Source organism: Coffea eugenioides, chromosome 1 (genome assembly GCF_003713205.1).
Source record: "Coffea eugenioides isolate CCC68of chromosome 1, Ceug_1.0, whole genome shotgun sequence".
Taxonomy (NCBI): domain Eukaryota; kingdom Viridiplantae; phylum Streptophyta; class Magnoliopsida; order Gentianales; family Rubiaceae; genus Coffea; species Coffea eugenioides.
In genome coordinates this window covers 3,956,905-3,975,581 of record NC_040035.1, presented here as the reverse complement: position 1 = coordinate 3,975,581, position 18,677 = coordinate 3,956,905, and the positions used below count along the sequence as shown (strand labels likewise).

Sequence of the window (18,677 nt, the reverse complement as noted above, 5' to 3'; positions counted from 1 at the left end):
TTTGTAACTTGGGCTTTGTTGAGTATTTCCCCGTCCCTCTCTCCCCTCAACCTGCCACCCTCCTCCGCTCCTTTCCTGCTTCCCAACACCTTCTCCCCTTACCCCTCCCCCCTCCTCGCAGCTACTGCCCCGTCCCTGGTTGACCAAAACATGGAGGTGAAATGAGGTGCATTTTTGACATTTTCTAAATGTATTTTAAGAGTGTCTTTAACAAGTAATCATAGATGGTATTCTACAATCTGTCTTCCTATAAGCACTCAAAACACGTCGATGCCAAACAAAGCCCTAGTATCCTGTTTAAAAGAGAGAAAACGACTAAAGCCGTTAGATCAATACACTAATGTTCTTGAATATTGATTGAACATCAGCTGCTGCTTGCAAAGCGTGCAAAGTCCGGCTGATTAAACAATCGACTACTTCATTAATACCCAGTTCTTGCATTCAAAAATTTAAAACCTCTGGTTATGCTACAGCTGAGGCAAAAACCCTCTTTGACTTCTCCAAAACTGTATTCCCATAGGATCCTGCGCAATCCATTCAATAGCAGCAAACGACCCAAAACTTGTACGTGTCTATCAACAAGGGAGAGCGAATGGGTACATAATCAACTTAACAACAGTAAATAAGAGGCAAGTCTATCATGAATTTGAAGATAGATGACCTATAATGGAAGTGATAACTCATTCCATTGATGTTAGTTGGATACAAAGAGAACACTTGTCATGGCAGCCTTAGAAGCTAAGATGGCAATCAAATCAATTATCTACATTGCAGACAAGAAAAAAAATATATACTTCCAAGTTTTATTGGCTAAGTAGGTATAAGCGCCAATATTTGGTTCCTGACAATTCCCATGCACTTCTGTATTTCTGTATAAACTGGAAGGTTTTGTGGGCAGCAAGGCTTCAAGCTTGTAACTGCAGAATCCAATATTTGAGCCACATCGGCTGGTGGAAACTGCCTCTCTGTACATTTCTGCAATAGATGACTGCAATGTTAAGCCAACAAGTATACATTCTCCAAAAGGTCAAACTCCGTACATCACAACAAAACAAAAACAACAAATTGTAGAATGAACAGCATTTAAAACATTGTACGCACTGATCTAAGGCATATTTCCGTTTATAACCTAGTAATTTACCATTGATATGACATGACACACGAACCTTGGCACAGCTGTCCAATTCTCGAATAGAGAACTGATATTCTAGTCATGTCATTGCTACAACTGCAGAAAGAACTTGCTTACCAATAAATGGAGTTGACAAAGAAAATATTTCAAATATGATGCAAAACCCAACAGCAGCAAGCAAGTGAAGGGTGAGCTTCCTTATCAGTTAAACAAAGTTTGAGATTATTTTCAACTCCTTAATTCATTGAAAAGAGAATGCAGATTAATCCCATTATACGAATAGTTGCTAGATTGAGCCAGTAATGTCATTGTAGCTATGATTTGATAGCCGTAAATGTCAACTTCACTGAAACTGAGATTCAGTTCTTTGGATTGATAATAAGCCATAAGGAAAATATAAACCAAAATATGCACAGCTTGTAGTTTTCACAGGAAGAGGGGAAAGGAGACCATCCAAGAGATCAACCTTCTGATGTAAATATCATCATAAGCGGGCAGTCAATGAAGTAAAAGAAAGAAACAGAGAGAGAGAGAAATAAAGAATCTTAGAGATATACACCCAAAAAGCACCTGAATCATAAGCAGAGTAGCTACACATTGAGTGATAAGCTCCGAAGGGATTTGTGCCTCATTCCTGTCTGTCGCATTTTTCAGGTTAGGATCGGGAGCCTGCAAAACAATCAATATGCTAGAGTTCAATTGATTCAGAAAAGCCAGAACTAGAGAGTTGAATTTATGGCAATAAGCAATCTTACAGCTGGAACAGAGGAATCATCTGAAGGAAGCTGCTCATTTACATAATCAATAGCCTCCTCAATCTTCTCAAATGTATTCTCCCTACCTTTAAGCGAGGACATGGCCTAAATGATTAAAAGCAAATTCAAATTAGAATTAATAAATGCTAAGAAATGAAACTTCAACTCAATAAATATTCATCTGCCAACCAGAAACCAATACACCAAACTAGCGATGGCAGTGCATTGAGAAAAACCAATCCTACAGTTTAAAAATCCAAAGGTATGTACTTTTGGGGTCATATCAGAAGCACCAGCCCAATTAGATCTATGTACACTAAACAAGGAGGTTAGTACCAAAATAAAAGAAACTTCATCCCACTTAAACCAATCAAAGCCTACCAGAACTCAAGAGGTTTCTCCTATTATGCAATATCATGTGGCAATAGTTGTATCAATCCAAGACTACAATTACATAGGTCATGCAGACCGATCAGTGGCCAAAACAATGAAGAAAAGCAGGAGAATAAGAATTTAAGCATCTTGTGCATTAATTTCAGTACTGAAGTGCTCCATAATGAAATGACGTCCAAAATCCTAAAATATCCATGTTACCCTGGCCTTTCAAGAAAGCTAAGAAAAGCTCAATCAAATCCTGACAACAAGGTCAAGCACTTGAAAAGTTGAGAGCTCTAAATCAAATTTCAACCTCAAATCTTAAAATCTTTTTCATTGCCTTTAAACTCCATTAAATCAACCGGAAGCACTTTTAGCTGGATATATGTACCATACTTTTAGCTGGAAAATACTTCAACACAGACTGTACACGAGTTAAGATCAATATTTGACATGCATCACTGTGTAAAACAGCACTTTGTTCAAGCCAAAAAATATATATATAAAAACAGGACTTTTTATACCTGCAATGCTACATCTACCATGGATCTTGCTTTTTTCCTTGAACTTTCAATAATTTCACTGATATGAGATCCAGAATCCTGCGACTGGCTGGTAGAGCGATCCAAAGAGCTCAACATGGAACCAGGATCACCCAAATTGGCTACTGGTCTTGGCCATCCAAGTGAAATGTTTCCTTGATATGTATTCCTCTGTCGCAAGCAAATCAAAGCAGAAGAAACCTGCCAAATACATTAAATGTTGGGCACTTACACACCTGGTTGATTCAAAGTTATGCCAACCCAAGAGAAAGAACTTCAAACTTTATTTCAGAGAGAATACATGCCTGTTCATTTACTTCGTGTAACTGTACAAGAACTGCCGCATATTGCTTTTTAAAAGACTCTGACTCCTTAAGTGAGCAATTTTCCACTACATCATCATTCATACGCTTCAACTCTGAAACTACCGCTTCCTACATGTTCCAACAAGGCTATATGAGACTCCTCATCTTACATCTAGATATGAGCCTAGAACTCCTTATGCAACTAGTAATGGAAAGATTAGCATAGTAAATAATTACTGAATGAACCCAAGTGAAAGGCCAAAACTGAAAGAAAAATGAGACTATAATCATTTCTCAAATGGCCCTTCCACCCAAACTAAGAGAGATGTCCATTTCCAAACGTGATGGATCAAGATTTTAATAGAAAACACAATTGGAGACTTCCTGCTTTTACCCAAAACAATACAACCAAAATTAAAAATGACAAGAAAATATAACATATAAGCTTGAGACTGCATCACTGTCCAGCAGCTACTGACATATATTCTGTGTTCAAAGAATAGAAATAACATTCTAATATGTAACTACATGAAGTAATCTACCACAAGTTGAAAAAAAAATGCTTTTCAAATGAAACCTTTTGCAGTGTGGTTTTCCTAATATAGGTGAATACAATCAAACCAAGTTCAGTTCCAAAAGTACTTTTACAAAAAAAAAAAAAAAAACTCTCTAACAATAAAACTGAATCTTACTCCATACCAGAAAATGAAAAATGTTTTGCCTTGCCTATGTAACAGATACATGTGTATGGGGGAAAAAGGTTAGCAACAATGCTAGAAAGAGCTATCTATGCTAATCATAAGAGTAAAAAGTAAGTTTAAAACATTCCAACCCACTAATCAAACATCAAAAGCAACAAATTTAGCAGAAAAACATGCAAAAGCCAAGACCTTTTTATCCAGAGCACGGGTAAGCTGAGCAAGAGCCTGAACATCAGCTTCCTTCGCCTGAACTTGAGCAGGTATACAAGGCTGAGAATATGTGTGAGTGGGTGTTTCCATCTGTACAGCCCTAGTCTGCAAATTGGCATCTTCTGGTGCCACCTAATGAATCCAATTCATACATGATTTACTAAGTTAATTGAATGTAATACTTTCATCATTCCTCAGTAGAATACCAACAGACAGAAAGTATCCTACAAATACCCGTCACACACATTGAGATCTAACTCATTTCAGTTATTTTAACATGTCCTCTACACTCCAAAAAACCTTGAAATTTACCCTAAAAAGGATCAGACAGGAAGCACATATTACTCGGGCCCCATTGCATGCTTTCAGGATACCACATAATATGCATCAAGCAGTTTCCCAATCACATCTAGTTAAAAATTAGGGGTCTGAAAGGATTGCAAGTATTTGGAAAAATTAGTTTTCCAAAACAAGTCTACAGTGACACATTCCAAATACACCCCAAAAACACACCAAATACACCTAAAAAAAACACCCAAAAAATAACTTCAAAAAAAGAAAAAATCCCGACCACCCTTGCTCCACTCCCACCCCCACCTAGTGCCACCCTCTCCCTCCAACACCCTCACTACCACCCCCAAGGCCTGCTTTCTCTTCTTCCCCTTCCCTCCTCTCACCCTCCCCTCTTCCTTCATCCTCTCCCCCTCCCTCCCTTACCCCCACTGAGCTCCCTCCCCCGACCAAGTCTGGTCATTGTGCTCTTTTTTTTTGTGCGTGTGTGTGTGGGGGGGGGGGGTTGGAATGGAGGGAAAGGAAGGGAGGGGTAAAGGAGGAAGGAAAACAGGAAGGGGAGTGGAGAAGGAGGAAGTGGGGAAAAAGGAGGGGAGGGTAGAGGAAGAAGGGCGAAAGAGGAAGAGGGAGGAAAGGGTGGAGTCGACGTGGGCGGGTGACGGCTGGGGGAAGGAGGTTGGAGAGGAAGTGATGGTGGGTGGTCATAGTAGGAAGATAAAAAAATTTTAAAAATATCTCAATAAAGTTTTAAATTTTAAAAACACCCCCAAAATACATCTATAGTGAAAGTTTTCAATATACAAAACTACAGCAAAGTTTTTTTAAAAACACCCCTAAAAATACCTAACCAATACAGACCCTACGATACATTAAAATGTGAGACATACAAAGTAATTATTAAAAAATGGTGAAGTTGGATGGCAGATGACATTGGCAAAATATTCACAGTACAGAATTATTATGACATGATATTATAAATCAAAAAGTTCCTAGAAGACTACAAAGAAAAAAGCTCTATATCATGTCCAGGAGGGGAAAAAAGGAACTTTTTGAAGAGATAACAGACATGAGTTAAGCATTTTGACTGGCAATCTACACCAGTATAGGGCCCAAAAATTAAAAAAAAATAATGATTAACTGTTGTTATGAATGTAAATAATGAAAATGAAAGAGGAAATCACAAACCTTTGTCTGCTTTAATAGATTAGTTACAGGGTAAGTTGATGAAGACAAATTAGAAAGCCCATTGATGTTCTCCACGTTGTCACCAGATGAAATTTTTATGTACTCTTTTGCTTGTTCATTCATCCTCAGCTCATTGTAGTTCTCAAAAAACTTATCAACGGCAATGTGCCTTGCAAGCATTGTGGGGATATTTTCCATAGGATCTAAGGGCATGCAATCAACATCCTGCCACAAGTGCCAGTTCAATGTAACAGGCAACCCAAATATATATATATATATATATATATATAATACAGAGAGAGAAACAAGCTGAATACAGAACAGAAACTCCATTTAAGCTCAACCACAAAACTGCACCTGAGTGAGTCATGTTCATCAAAACTATCTTCCACATTGTCTATCACCAATCATCCATTGAATATATGAACCAGATTTAGACATTCATTCATATTTATTTTTCAAAATTTTTTACATTGAGCGGTTAACAATAAAGATTGGTATTAAAAAAATTTCTACTGCCTCCGAAACAATGATCAAGCCAGTCTAGCAATTAAAACAAAAGGGTAAAAATAAAGTCATGTACTTGCATTCACAATCCATAAACCAATCAGCTTAGCTTTTAAGTAACTTCCCTCTAGCTGGCTGATTTCTCATCGTGGACTAAAATCACTGAGATAAACAAAGTGGAAGAGGACAACCTTTTTCAGAAACAGCAGTAAAAGAATGTCAATATGCGATTACCCCTGCAAACAACTACAAATTCCTTAGTTTACCACCAGCAACATTTCAATTGGCATGCTCAACATGCAGACCCAACCTTTCAAGAAGACACTTGTGAGCTATATACACTTAAAACCACATTAAAAAACTCCAAGGCATTCAATATACCATTAATATGTCTTTAACAAAACTCCAATGTACTGCTTGTACTATTGATACATCTTAATGGATGTCACATATGTACAAAGGGAGTTACTTGGTAAAATTTATTATGTTTGCTCATCTTCCTTAGCTAAAGGACAAAAGAGAAAGAAACATGCAGGAAGATAAACATCTGTATATTGTTAAACTAAATTGTAAATTTTCAAATTTTGGCCACTCATCTTGAAGTTGACATACTAAAAGAATTTAGCTAAAAACTAACAAGGTACATTGCATAAGTTACATTACCATAACAAATTCAACACCCAGCTCGGGACGGTCAAATTGAACCCGGCACCTGGAGTGATCAACTGTTAGCACACTACCATCATGAATTTCTCTTGTTTTTGGGTGGATAGCTATAACACGTTGGCCAACTGTCAAAGGTCTAGCAAGATCTGTCGGGAGTCCTTCTCTGATACCTTTGCGCAATTCAGTGTAATGGGTCCTTACAGAATCCCTATATTTATTAAGTTTCTCCTTTTCTTCCTTCAAAAACTGTTGAGAAAAACGCCGAGGTTTTCCCAGTGAACTGCAACATGGTGGAAGCACATTGTTCAACAAACATGTCATGAATATTCTGGTGGTTCAATAGCAGCCTAAAAAGAACATAAAAACCTGTTATGACGTGACAAGTGAAGAAAATTACCTCCTTATCACACCCCACTCTACACGAGTTAGCCTTGGAACATGGCCCAATCCAACATGATACAGATACTCCACAAACTCTCTTTTAGCAAACCAAGGGTAATCAATAGCATTGTAAAACCATTCATATGCACACCATCTCCTTAGTCGGTGATTAGATAAGCAATTGGCAAGTTTTCCCTGCCAGATGCACCATGCAATATGAACCAAGATATTCTAACTAACTACAAAACTCAACCAGGATTTCTAAAAAGTCAAAGATATTTTACCTTAACACTAAATGCCGTATCATTAACTGAGGCTAAAGGTACATTAGACCTGTCATTTGAAATTTTCTCTGAAAGCTTCAAATCTTTCTGAATTTGCGGTTTGTTCAGGTCCCTCTTGCGCCTGCTCCTTACTCTGGTTAGCAAGTTAACTTGGTTTGCAGGAGGGGCCTGTATGGTTGATTGAGCGGAATCACTTCCCTCTATTCTTGGATCAGCACTAGAAGAATGTTCAACATTTTTTACCAATTTTGGTGAAGAACTGTGAGAAGATTTCTTGTTCTTAATCATCTTCCCCAAATCTCTAGTCTGCAAAAACGGAACCACAAAAAACTTGATTTCATCCATGAAGCTAAAAAAGAATGCAAGCCAAAAAAGAATATCTTGGACATACATACATGAAATATACTAAATGCAACAGCCACTTCATTTAAAAATGGACCGTGCAGTGCTATGCTATAAGACCCACACTCATGCAATTATTAGTCCTGGCATATTTATTAGTCACTGGTTGGACTGGCATACTACATAAACTTGCATTGTGACCTTGCACATTAGAATCTCAAAGGCTTTAGTAAGTTAACTGACATTTCTCAGAACTAACAAACCTGAATAAGGGATGAAAAATAAAAGTTTTGCAAGTTCTACATTCAGTATTCCAGCATACCAATGCTTCCAACTTTTGCATCAGTTAAACAACAGTCTCCAAAGGCATTAAATGACTTGGCTCCTCACTTTTCCTTAAATATTTACAGTAGATTACACTTGATCCCTGCTGAAATTAATCGCTCTGCTTCTCCATTTTCTGTTGAATTTTGTTTACTTATTTACTTAGCTCCTCCATCTTAAAGACTCCACAACCTCAATGACCAAGGCTCCATTTTTGGATACATAAAAGAGCAACATAACCTGACATCCTACCTTGACTTATAAGTTGAGCCATCTGAAGGCGTAAAACAAGTGTAATAGAATATGAAATCTGAGAATCCGCTATATCTTATCAATATCAAATCCATTAAGCAATATCTCAAGTAAGGGCCACTGGAATAAGATTCAGATAGCTATTTGGAAGGCGGCAGCAAAAATTTCCATGACCAGCCGAATTGTAAGCCAAAATAGCTACTTTGCTGATGAAGACTTCATGAATTGACTCACTTTTTACTTTAAATTTGACAAGGTAGTGGCTTCTTTATGAAATGGAAACTTCAAAGAATATGAACTGTAGTACCAACAATTGCTCTTGCTAAAGCAAAAGGTGGGAGGAGGAAGAACAAATGGAATCTACTAGGGATTGAGCAGATCGGTTATTTGATATATCTAATCCGCAGAAAAAGGATATTGATTGACCAGATATCTACCCATTGGAGGACAACTATTGATAAAAAAATATATCAGCAAATTCCCATTTGGGTTAACTATGCTATCCATGAATACCAGATGCTCGTATGAAAAGAGCACACTTGGTGCAATAGAAGCCATGGTAGGAATTAAAGCATTTAAGCTCTAAGAGAGGTAGTAAAAAAAACGGCCAACAGGCTAAGATAATTAATAACTGCAAAAGATGCGTCAAATATATATGCACCATGATCAAAGTGGTCAATACAATGGGTCGAAAGATAATCCAATTAAGCAGCAATATTTAAACACCACTTGATTTTTTTTATGACTAGTTAAGGACACAAAAAACTGCAAATCATAACCAAAATATTTGTTGACTCAAATTTGGCCATCAAAGGTGTATGAAGTGGAAAAACCTGAATAACTATACTACATCAGACATAATGCAACACCAAATGCTCAGAAGATGAAGAAAAGAGGATGGGAGGAAAAAAAACCCTGGTCAAATGCTATCGAATGTTGAGAATTGCATTAAGAGACATGAGTGCTGTAAAAGTTTATAGTGCATCGATTGGGTACAACTGATGCAAGCAACCAACAAGACATTGACAACAAATGTAGCCTATTTGCTGCCACAGGTGGATTTTGCCAAACCTGCTAATAGGCTAGGAAGCAGAGAAAACAAGATCACTGAACCGGTCAATACAAAGAAAGCAAAAAATTATGACTGTATTTCATATATAGTAAACTATAAGGTAGAAGAAATGAATTACATATACAATAAAATCAAGAACATAGCAATTACCTCGGTAAGTCCTACTTTCAGATAATGTAATGCATCCTGACAAACCTAACAAATTTAAGACTTCATGTATGGACATGCATCTCACATTCATGTGAGCACAAATCATGTGAAACTCCTCGCTTCACATGGAAAAAAAGCTATTGTGTAAAGAAGAATACAATAAAATCTTTAGAAAACACAATAAAATCTAAAGGGGAAGAGGAAACAAATCATACCTCAGCCTCCTGAGGCTCACTCAGTTGACTATTCACATGAGTTTCGGACTTCCGGATCTGCACAAAAAAAATTTAACTTTTAAACTTATGATGCCTCAAAACACTTAAGTGACAGTGATGACAAAAAAGCATTCATGTTAAGCCTCACCTTAGATGTCAGTATCTTTGGTTTCTTGCGAATAGATTTAGAGGGGTAAACTTCGTCTTTCACTTCAGGAACAACACTAACATCATAAAGAGACATCTTTCCCGATTTTGGAATTTTGGTAGAAGCCATTTCCAGTCTAGCCATCGTTGATTGATCTCCTTTTATTTTCTGCCCTGAAGATCTACGCTTGTCCCTCTGATGTGGTGCAGGTATTGCCTCTAATGAACCAGATTCATCCACATGATCAACATGTTCATCTTTAATTTCCACCATCGACTCTGAGAGGAAAAACAAACATAATGAAGCAAGAACAAAACTCGTAAATTTTTGGACCAGTTATTCACAGGTAGACAACAATCAATAATCAGTCTAGAATCAAAAGCCTAGAGGATAATTATCAACCAAGAGCTCAACAATGAGTATAATGTAACATTTTGTGCGTGTACATTGAAAAGAACTGGAGGAAAACAAAGTCTGCACAAGTAAAAGTGGTAGGCAAGACAATGTCACCAAAGCTGTGGTCCAATGAATTTTTGAAAGCAGATAGAAAGACTGCTCATAAAGACTAACAAGGAAACAAGTAATAAAAATTTCAAATATAAAGGATGAATTCAACTACATGTCTCCTCCGTGTGTGTCTGTAAATTTCTACAGCCAAATAATGCTGTTAAGATCAGCTGCTTAATAGTCTGTGTACCCGCTGTTGAGGGTCAGAGACTTTCGTTCAACATATGTTAAAACAAGAAACAAATAAAAATTGTCTGCTTCGAACTCATTCATGATTCTACCTCCAAAAGTAAAAGGAAAATAGGACGTATGTATTTCTTACCATCTTCATTTGCTTCTGCTGGCAACATCAAGGATAAATCAGCCAAAGTTTGCAAGGCATCAAATGCAGAATCTTCATCTACAAAAGGAAAAAAATTCAAGTTTGGTTTCATAAACACTTGGCAGCCAACTAAAAGTAAATTATGCAATTCCATCATGTCTAAAGTGAGAATATAACCAAATAAAGTATAATACCAAATTAAGCCATAGCACTAGCTTTACAAAATGCAAGATAACCTTCGAGCAATTGCTTTCAAAGTATAGCAGAAATTATGCAATTCCATCACGTTAAAAGTGAAAATACGACAAAATAAAGGATAAGATGAAATTAAGACATAGCACTAGATTTACAAAGTCCAAGGTAATCTTCGAGCAATTACTTTTAACCAAGTAGATATAAATGTAAGACATCTTAAAAAAGCAGCAGCAATATTAAAATGCATCCCCTTAATGATATAATCTCCTAAATTTCCTAAATTCTAACTTCACTGAAATCTTAAAACTTTGCACCCTCTATGCTACATGCTCAAGAAATTCAATCATCATCATCTCATTATGCTATACTTTACAATCCGAGGCCAACATATATTTTATAAGCATTGCAGGTCACACAATCACTCGTACCAGTGTTAGATTAATTTACTCTGGATACCAAGTCGCACCAGAGACATTGAGATTTCTAGACAAAAAATCAACAAGCCCAGAGCATGGGCAGGAAAAATAACCATCCAAATTAATTAATTTCCTAACATCAGACAAACTGATAAACCAAAAGATGACGACATTATTGTCTCAAAAGTATACTACATGCTCTATGCTGCATGCTCAAGAAATCCAGTCAACATCATCTCTTATTATGTGATACTTTACAAACATCAGTCTGAGGCCAACTTATATTTCATAAGCATTGCAGGTCACACAAACACTCATACCGGTGTCAGATTAATTTACTCTCAATATCAAGTCGCACCAGGGACATTGAGATTTCCAGACAAAGAATCAACAAGCCCAGAGCATTGGCAGGGAAAACAACCATCCAAATTAATTAATTCCCTAACATCAGACAAACTGATAAAACAACAGAGATAAAACATGATTGTCTCAAAGTACAACTAGAGCTTTTAGCATTCACTAGCAATTAAATTTAAAAAATGGGAAGAAGAACTGGTTCATTTGGTCACTACATAATTTTCAACTCCTCAAAAGATGAAGAATACAACCTATCAGGATGGTGCTTATCACATTATGATGAATTAAAATGAAGAAGAACCATCTTTTGAAAGTATTTCATAGAAAATATTCATACCTCTTCTGAAAAGAACCTTTTTACTCCTCTTCCTTGGACCTTGGTAAGACGACTTGGAATTTCTAGCATCTGCATATCTCGCTGCACCAAATCGTTGACCTTCTTCCGTCCCACTACATGCTTCCCTTGTGTCTTCCAAATGATTGTCACTGCTATCATCAACATCTAGCCTCTTTCCATCGAATCTTCTTCCTTTCGGGACCAAACTACCAACACGTCCAGTTTGCTTTAAATAAGTTTTGTACCTTGATAGTTCTCCAGTGTCAGCTTCCATACTACCCTCTAATTCTTCTTCATCCACATCACTTTCTACATGCTTGTAATTAGCCATTTTGAGTTCAGCACGCTGCACACAGAAATGGTTCAGTAGTTGATCGCCTAATACATTTTGAAAAGACAGACAAAAAAAGGCACGAGAACAGGCCAACAGACATATAGAAAAACTATTACCCTGGTTTCTGCATTCCGAGCAGGAGATGACATAACACTTTCTGTTCTTCTGCTTGGTGTTTGAGAAACCTGGGGAGAACCACCTCTTTGTGAAGCCTCTGTCAAAGCCAACGCTATCTCATGAGCAACATCATCATCACCCCGCCTGGTAGTTGAAAAGAACTTCTCCCCCTTGTTGTTTTCATAAGAGTACGCAACAGGGACCCGTGGTGTCCTTTTCCCCACAGCACGAGCTCTGCTTCCTAAACAAACTCCACAAAAGGTGACCCGTCAGCCACAATAAAGTCATGTCTGGTCACTAGTAAGCTAAAGATGGAAAAGGTCCTGCTTGATTCATAGAAAAGCCACATGTTAAGCACCAATGTAATAAAAAAATCCTAAAGAGCAAAAAGTTAGCTGAATACCCAGAGTAAGACATCAAAACCACATTCAAGGACACCCCCTATTTCAGGCTGCTTGCATGACACAGACAAGCTAAAACCCAACTAGCACCAATTCAATTGTCCTTCTAGTAAGCTTGGTGAAGTAAGAAAAGAGTTTTAGGACAGAGAAGTGATGAATTCTTAAAAGTACACCGCTTTTCCACACCACATACCTCCTGACCGCTTCTTCTTCAGCAATGATTGGAAACCATAGCCTGCTGTTACAGTTGGGGAACGAGAAAAATGTCCATCAGATGCTTTGGTGGTACTAGGCTGACCTTTTCCCTCAGTGTGCCTTTGAGCTTTTCGAGATGCTCCAGCACCATCATTGCTTTCTTGTTCGCTGTCAGTTATTGCCTGCAATGCCACAATGTAATTAATTCAATATGCATAAAACAGAAGAGCAAGTCAATTACATTGTCTTGTAAAGTCTCAAAGATGATTAACAATTATCCACCATAATCCTCAATCCATGAAGCACACAACTTTGTCTTACAAACCATTCACTCTTGGAGAATCTAATGAAGAGTAACTGAACTTAATTCCAAGGTCAAAAGTTTGCTTTCAAAAGATACTCTACATTCTCGTCCATTTTAGCTTTTGGTCAGAACTGGATTATTTTGTAACTAATAATAACTTCAACTGGTTTATTTAAATTATCAAAACTTTGAGTGCAAAATATCCATGTTTACATCAAAATTACGATACAGAAAATTAAGATTTTAAGAAAGTCGACAAAAAAGGTGCTAAAGCAAAGCTCCGAAAGTTGAAAACAGAAAATCGCCTAAAATTTGACAAGGCTGATCATGTTCGTCAGATAGAGGGAGTATACGGCAAGCAACCCCCATCCTTCTTTTCATTTTTTCTCGAAAATGGCCCCCATCCAGTTGAGTAGAGCTGCGTATCAAAATGCTGGAGGCTAAGAAACTCGAAAAATCTACAGATGAGCTGGGGCTTTAAGTTTTCAATATTTTTGATATTGATGCTCTAGCTCAAATGTGAGTCTTGAGGTCAAGCATCAATGAACACTTTCAATCAAATTTCGAAAACTGCATCTCCTCGAAATTCAATTTCTAGAATGAAATGATTAAAAACCTCAACCACATGAATCAAACAAACATTAGTACAGATTTATCTTTTAGTATTGATGTAACTTAGTACAGATTTATTTTTAAATCTTGGTCTGTGAGGATGTGTGCAGACTTAACATCCTCTAAAGCCATCAATAAACCAACCACATCATGGAGACAGAGAGACATAAAGGAGAGAAACAGCACAAGAGAGGCACCGTATGAAGCGGCATCAGAGGATGCATTGGAGAGGAAGCAATGCTTGTTGGACAATATGAGAAAGATTTTCAGCGTTATTGAAGTGTTTCAAGTTAGTTTACTCTTTCTTCTAGAGGGCTGTATTGGTTACTATAAAAATTATATAAATGATCTAGCAAACAAATACCAGTTAAAATTCAACATAATCCAGGGTGATTTCAGCTCCGTATAACTTAAGCTCCGCTTTTTTGGTTCAACTTACTACTAGAGCTGCTGGAGCTCAAATCTTAATCAAGTACTATTGAGCTAGCATCAGGCTTCTCAGTTCACTACCCTTTAGCTTCAACAAAAAGAAAAATGCCACCACATTCCTCGGAAATGTGCTACAAAACCATTTGAGGTCAGAAACTCATCTCTTATTGAGGAAAAAAATGGATTCAGTAGGAAAGAATCCAAAATGATCAGTGCAAAGGGAGATCTAAAAAAATTAAAAAAGACTCTAACAATATGTTTCTCAAACTCCTTAGAACGACATAACAATCTGTTCCACGATTATTATATATATTAGCAAACCATATGCAGGAGATGCTTCCATATGGAAAGTAAAAGGACCTTACCAAATTGCTGTAGTAGTCTGTCATCATTGCAACCAGCCCAATTACTGAAGCAGTCCCTTCTGGAAGAGCTAAGTAAGCCTGAAGTACAGGAATGCCAATGAGTTATCTTCTTAAATAGCTGAAAGGATGGGACCAGCTAATTACTCTAAATCATGAAGTCAACATATTCAATAAACAACTTTGCAAACCAACACCTGACCGGTTAATCCATCCAGCTTCAAGTATCACATCCTATGCTCCATTAAATCAAGTAGAACATTATAAAGTACTGTAGCTGAATATATGCACCCTTTATGTTAACTAAGAACATATAAGGCTAAAACTGTCAGGTATCTGGATATCCAGATAGACCAATTCAATCACCTATCTATCACACATCCTAAATTATCAGATATCTGCCTTGCCTAAAAGCTATCAATTTTGTATCAGAAAGAGAGAGCAGATTTTTAATTATAAACTGCAATTCTTAATACTCATGCATAATATTTTAAAAGTACTAAATAGTTTAAGACAATAAAAGCATGCTACAATGAAAATTGCACAAAAACCACACAAACTAAAAATATTCCAATGATAAAATTAAGAAGATTAGAGTCCCATTCTAAGGAGGAGCCAAGTAAGACAATATCTGCTTGAATTATAATATCGATATTCAACACAAGTCTACCCACCCTATTCATTGAGAACAGGGCGTCCACCATGTCAACAGAGCGATTTCTCACAGCAGCAGCCACCTAAAATCCAAATGAAGCAACAATTTGTTAGCAGTAGGGAAAATGTTAAACACAATAGTTGCTAAAAACCATGGTATATCAACAGCAACAGCAGGCTTATGCTTAATGTTATACATGAGCCAAAAAGATAAATGTAATAGGTGCTATCTGCACAAGATTGATCGAATATCGAGAGCTTATCAAGCAAATTAAATAACTCCATAACACAGCCAACTGCACATTGGGCATCCAAATAGCAGCTAAAATAGTGTAAGGTTCCTCAATTACTAGTAACAAAAAATTGAGCCAATGTATGATTTTCTTAGTCAAACAAACTCAACCAGCATTTCCAACAAGCATTTCTTGACACACCTTTTTAAAGTCTTGACCATACTTCCGATATGCTTCATAAAAACGAGTTATCTCTTCCTTGCTCCATTGAGGCCCAAGCTTGTTAGTTGGTTTTCGCTTCTGCAAACAAGTTCAAACAAATGATCATCTTCAGTATAGTATACTCCACATTTCTTGAACAATTTAGGTGTTAAAAGAAAATCCACATGACTACAGTTGCAAAAACCAATTTACAATCGATTGCATTCTTTTTCTTTCTCTCATCCTTGTAGGTTACAGGTACAAAGATATTCACACTCTATTACAACGAAGGAAATTTAAGCAGGAAAACCCCTATTCGACATAAGCTGTAACAATAAAGCACATAAAGAGATACAAAAATCATTTCGTCCAGTATGAGGCATTTCCTCTGTCACACACCATTGTAACCTACATGTTTAGAAACAAAGCAAGCACCGACTTAAAACATGGTAAAAATGGATATCGACATTCAATTGTCAACTGTAGAGTGGTTTCAATCTTTACAAGCACAGCTTAAAACAGTTCTGATATGTCACAGCCACCAGCCAATTAGAAACTAAATTATTCCTTCAAAGGCAATGCAATGTCATGGGCTGATCAGATGATCAGCATAGATAAAATGGAAAAAGGTTAAACCAGTGGACTCAGTCCTAGAAAAACTTTAATAGAGCAAAAGAGTGGTTGATGCAATCACGCCACCAAAGGTGCAAGTGACAAACATCAAAGTCTTCAGAACGAAAATCCCAAGACGAACTTTTAGAATCATAACAAATATCATTAAGAATCCTACTACAACCGCAATCAATCCTAAATACGAACTTGCCTCTACAAAACCTAAAAAAGCTTCCAAAAGCCCTGCAGAATTCAAATAATGTTGCTTAGCAGACAGAATCAATTACTCACCCGCTTACTATTTCTTCTACCATTACTGGAACCTTTAATAGGAGAAACCTCATTGATCGACAAATGACGTTTATTGACACTTCTAGACTTTCTTGCTGGAGCCATAAGAAAATTCTTGAGTCACCTAAATTGAAAAGCAAAAAATGAGTTAGCAAAAGCATTTGATTTCAAACAGTAAACCTATCGAAATAGCATTCTTAATATTGTGCATATAAACTATAATGAGTTCCATGACATCAGCTAAGAACAGCCAAATCCATATGTTTAATTTTGGACAGGCTCAGCAGTTTAAACAATCTCTTCGTCATTTCTACAACCAACTCCTACAAATCTAAAACAGTGGGACGAAACTTTTGACCCAAAAAAAAGAAACCTTTTCCCCTATCTCCCCACCCAAGTGGACTACAAATCCAAATTCAAACTTAAACCCCACAATCCAATCATTCTCAATACACAAAAAAAAAAAAAAAAAAAAAATTTGAAGATTCGAGTTTTCAATCGCGCGAAATTTCAAACTTGACTATCAAGATCAGTAATTTACAGCATAACCAAGCACACATACCAAAACCACATTTTAAAAAAATTCAAATTTGCCGAATCTTTCAAATGAATGCAAAATCTCGTAATTAAGCAGACCACAGAAAAATCAGCTCATGCGAACACTTAAACTGAACCCAGAGCGCAACAACATCAAAAGAAACCCAAAAAAGTTCACAAAATCAGCCAAATTTTCAAAGAAAAAAAAGTGACAGACAAAACAGTACCAAAAGAAAGTTATCATCCAAACTAAAATACGCACAGCGATCGGGCAAACCTCGCGAAATAGAGCCAAAAATCAGAGAAATTGGCAGCTGAAACTGCAAAATCCGAGATTTTGAAGTCAGAAAAAATTTTAAATTTTAAATTTTTTGAAAAATAAATACATGAATTTGGACGCCAGAGGGAGTAGTGTTTCACTAATTACCAACGATGCAGGCTGCTTGATTTGAAATTGGAGTGAAATTCAACGCATTGGAACAAGAAGGAGGGGTGATTGGAGGGAATCGAAGATGGTGTCGGCTGTAGAGGATTAGAAGAATTGGGGCGGGGAAGATGAAGAATGAGAAGAAGAAAGGAAGGAGAGAGAGAATGAATTTTATTTTTGGTGTATAACCGCGAAACTCTTTGTATTTACATCTCTTCTTGATTTAATTATTTATATACTATCATATGAAGCCGGTCTTCTTTTTTTTGTTGGTTCTCCTTTCAAACTTTTTAAATTCGTCGCTGTTTTGAGGAAAGGAAACGCCGGCGTTTTGGGATTAGCTTGAAAAGTTTGTATTGGGGTGGGAGTGCTAAACGACGTCACTTGGAAAAGTTTAAATATTTTGAATTTGATGGATATCCAAAGTGTCACGGTTAATATGGAAAGGAAAAAAGGGAAGAGGCGGCTTTTTTGTTTTTTTTTTGGGGTTTAATGCACTTTGCACCCCTCAATTATTCATAAATTGAACTTTTCACCGTAAGCTTCTAATTTTCGCAATTAACTACATTTTACATTTAAAATTTCGCATGATTCAAAATCAAGCAAATTATGGTAGAAAGAAAAAGTAACGTAACTAGTTTATCCTTAATCTTTTATTGAACTTTTTAAAGCCCCCTCCTCACTTTTTTCCTCCCTATTCAATATGGTTGCCTCCATCATGATGTAGACACCAAATTTCTTCCAAAACTTTTATTAATTTTTCTGTATATTATTGTTTAAAGAATCATTTATATTTTGTGTTATTTTGTAAGAAAAATGAAGAAGAAATGGAATTTCAAAATGTTCTTATTTTTTGGTCCAAAATTTTAAAAAAAAGGGTAAAGTTTCACAAAAACCTTAGTCAAAACCCAAACAAAGTCCAAACCAAAACCCCCAAAAAGCCCAAGGCAAATCCAACAAAAAGTCTGGAAAGAAAACGAAAGGAAGAAAAAGGCCC

At 36.7% G+C, this 18,677-nt stretch overlaps 1 protein-coding gene across 1 annotated transcript; it reads right to left on the bottom strand.

Annotated features, from left to right (window-relative positions):
- Positions 1 to 636: 636 nt before the first annotated feature.
- LOC113782378 (protein ALWAYS EARLY 3) lies at positions 637 to 17,846 on the bottom strand. Its single transcript, XM_027328273.1, has 22 exons — positions 17,681 to 17,846; positions 17,481 to 17,567; positions 16,717 to 16,840; positions 15,814 to 15,912; positions 15,400 to 15,462; positions 14,729 to 14,806; positions 13,017 to 13,200; positions 12,422 to 12,663; positions 11,972 to 12,317; positions 10,667 to 10,744; positions 9,838 to 10,115; positions 9,690 to 9,746; positions 7,335 to 7,640; positions 7,067 to 7,245; positions 6,667 to 6,949; positions 5,497 to 5,721; positions 4,000 to 4,152; positions 3,110 to 3,238; positions 2,787 to 3,005; positions 1,888 to 1,992; positions 1,703 to 1,801; positions 637 to 975 (listed from the first exon to the last, which is right to left on the bottom strand). Exons 3-22 carry the CDS (start codon positions 16,819 to 16,821, stop codon positions 811 to 813), a joined length of 3,393 nt encoding a protein of 1,130 aa, XP_027184074.1. The 5' UTR covers positions 16,822 to 16,840; positions 17,481 to 17,567; positions 17,681 to 17,846; the 3' UTR covers positions 637 to 810.
- Between the last annotated feature and the right edge of the window lie 831 nt (positions 17,847 to 18,677).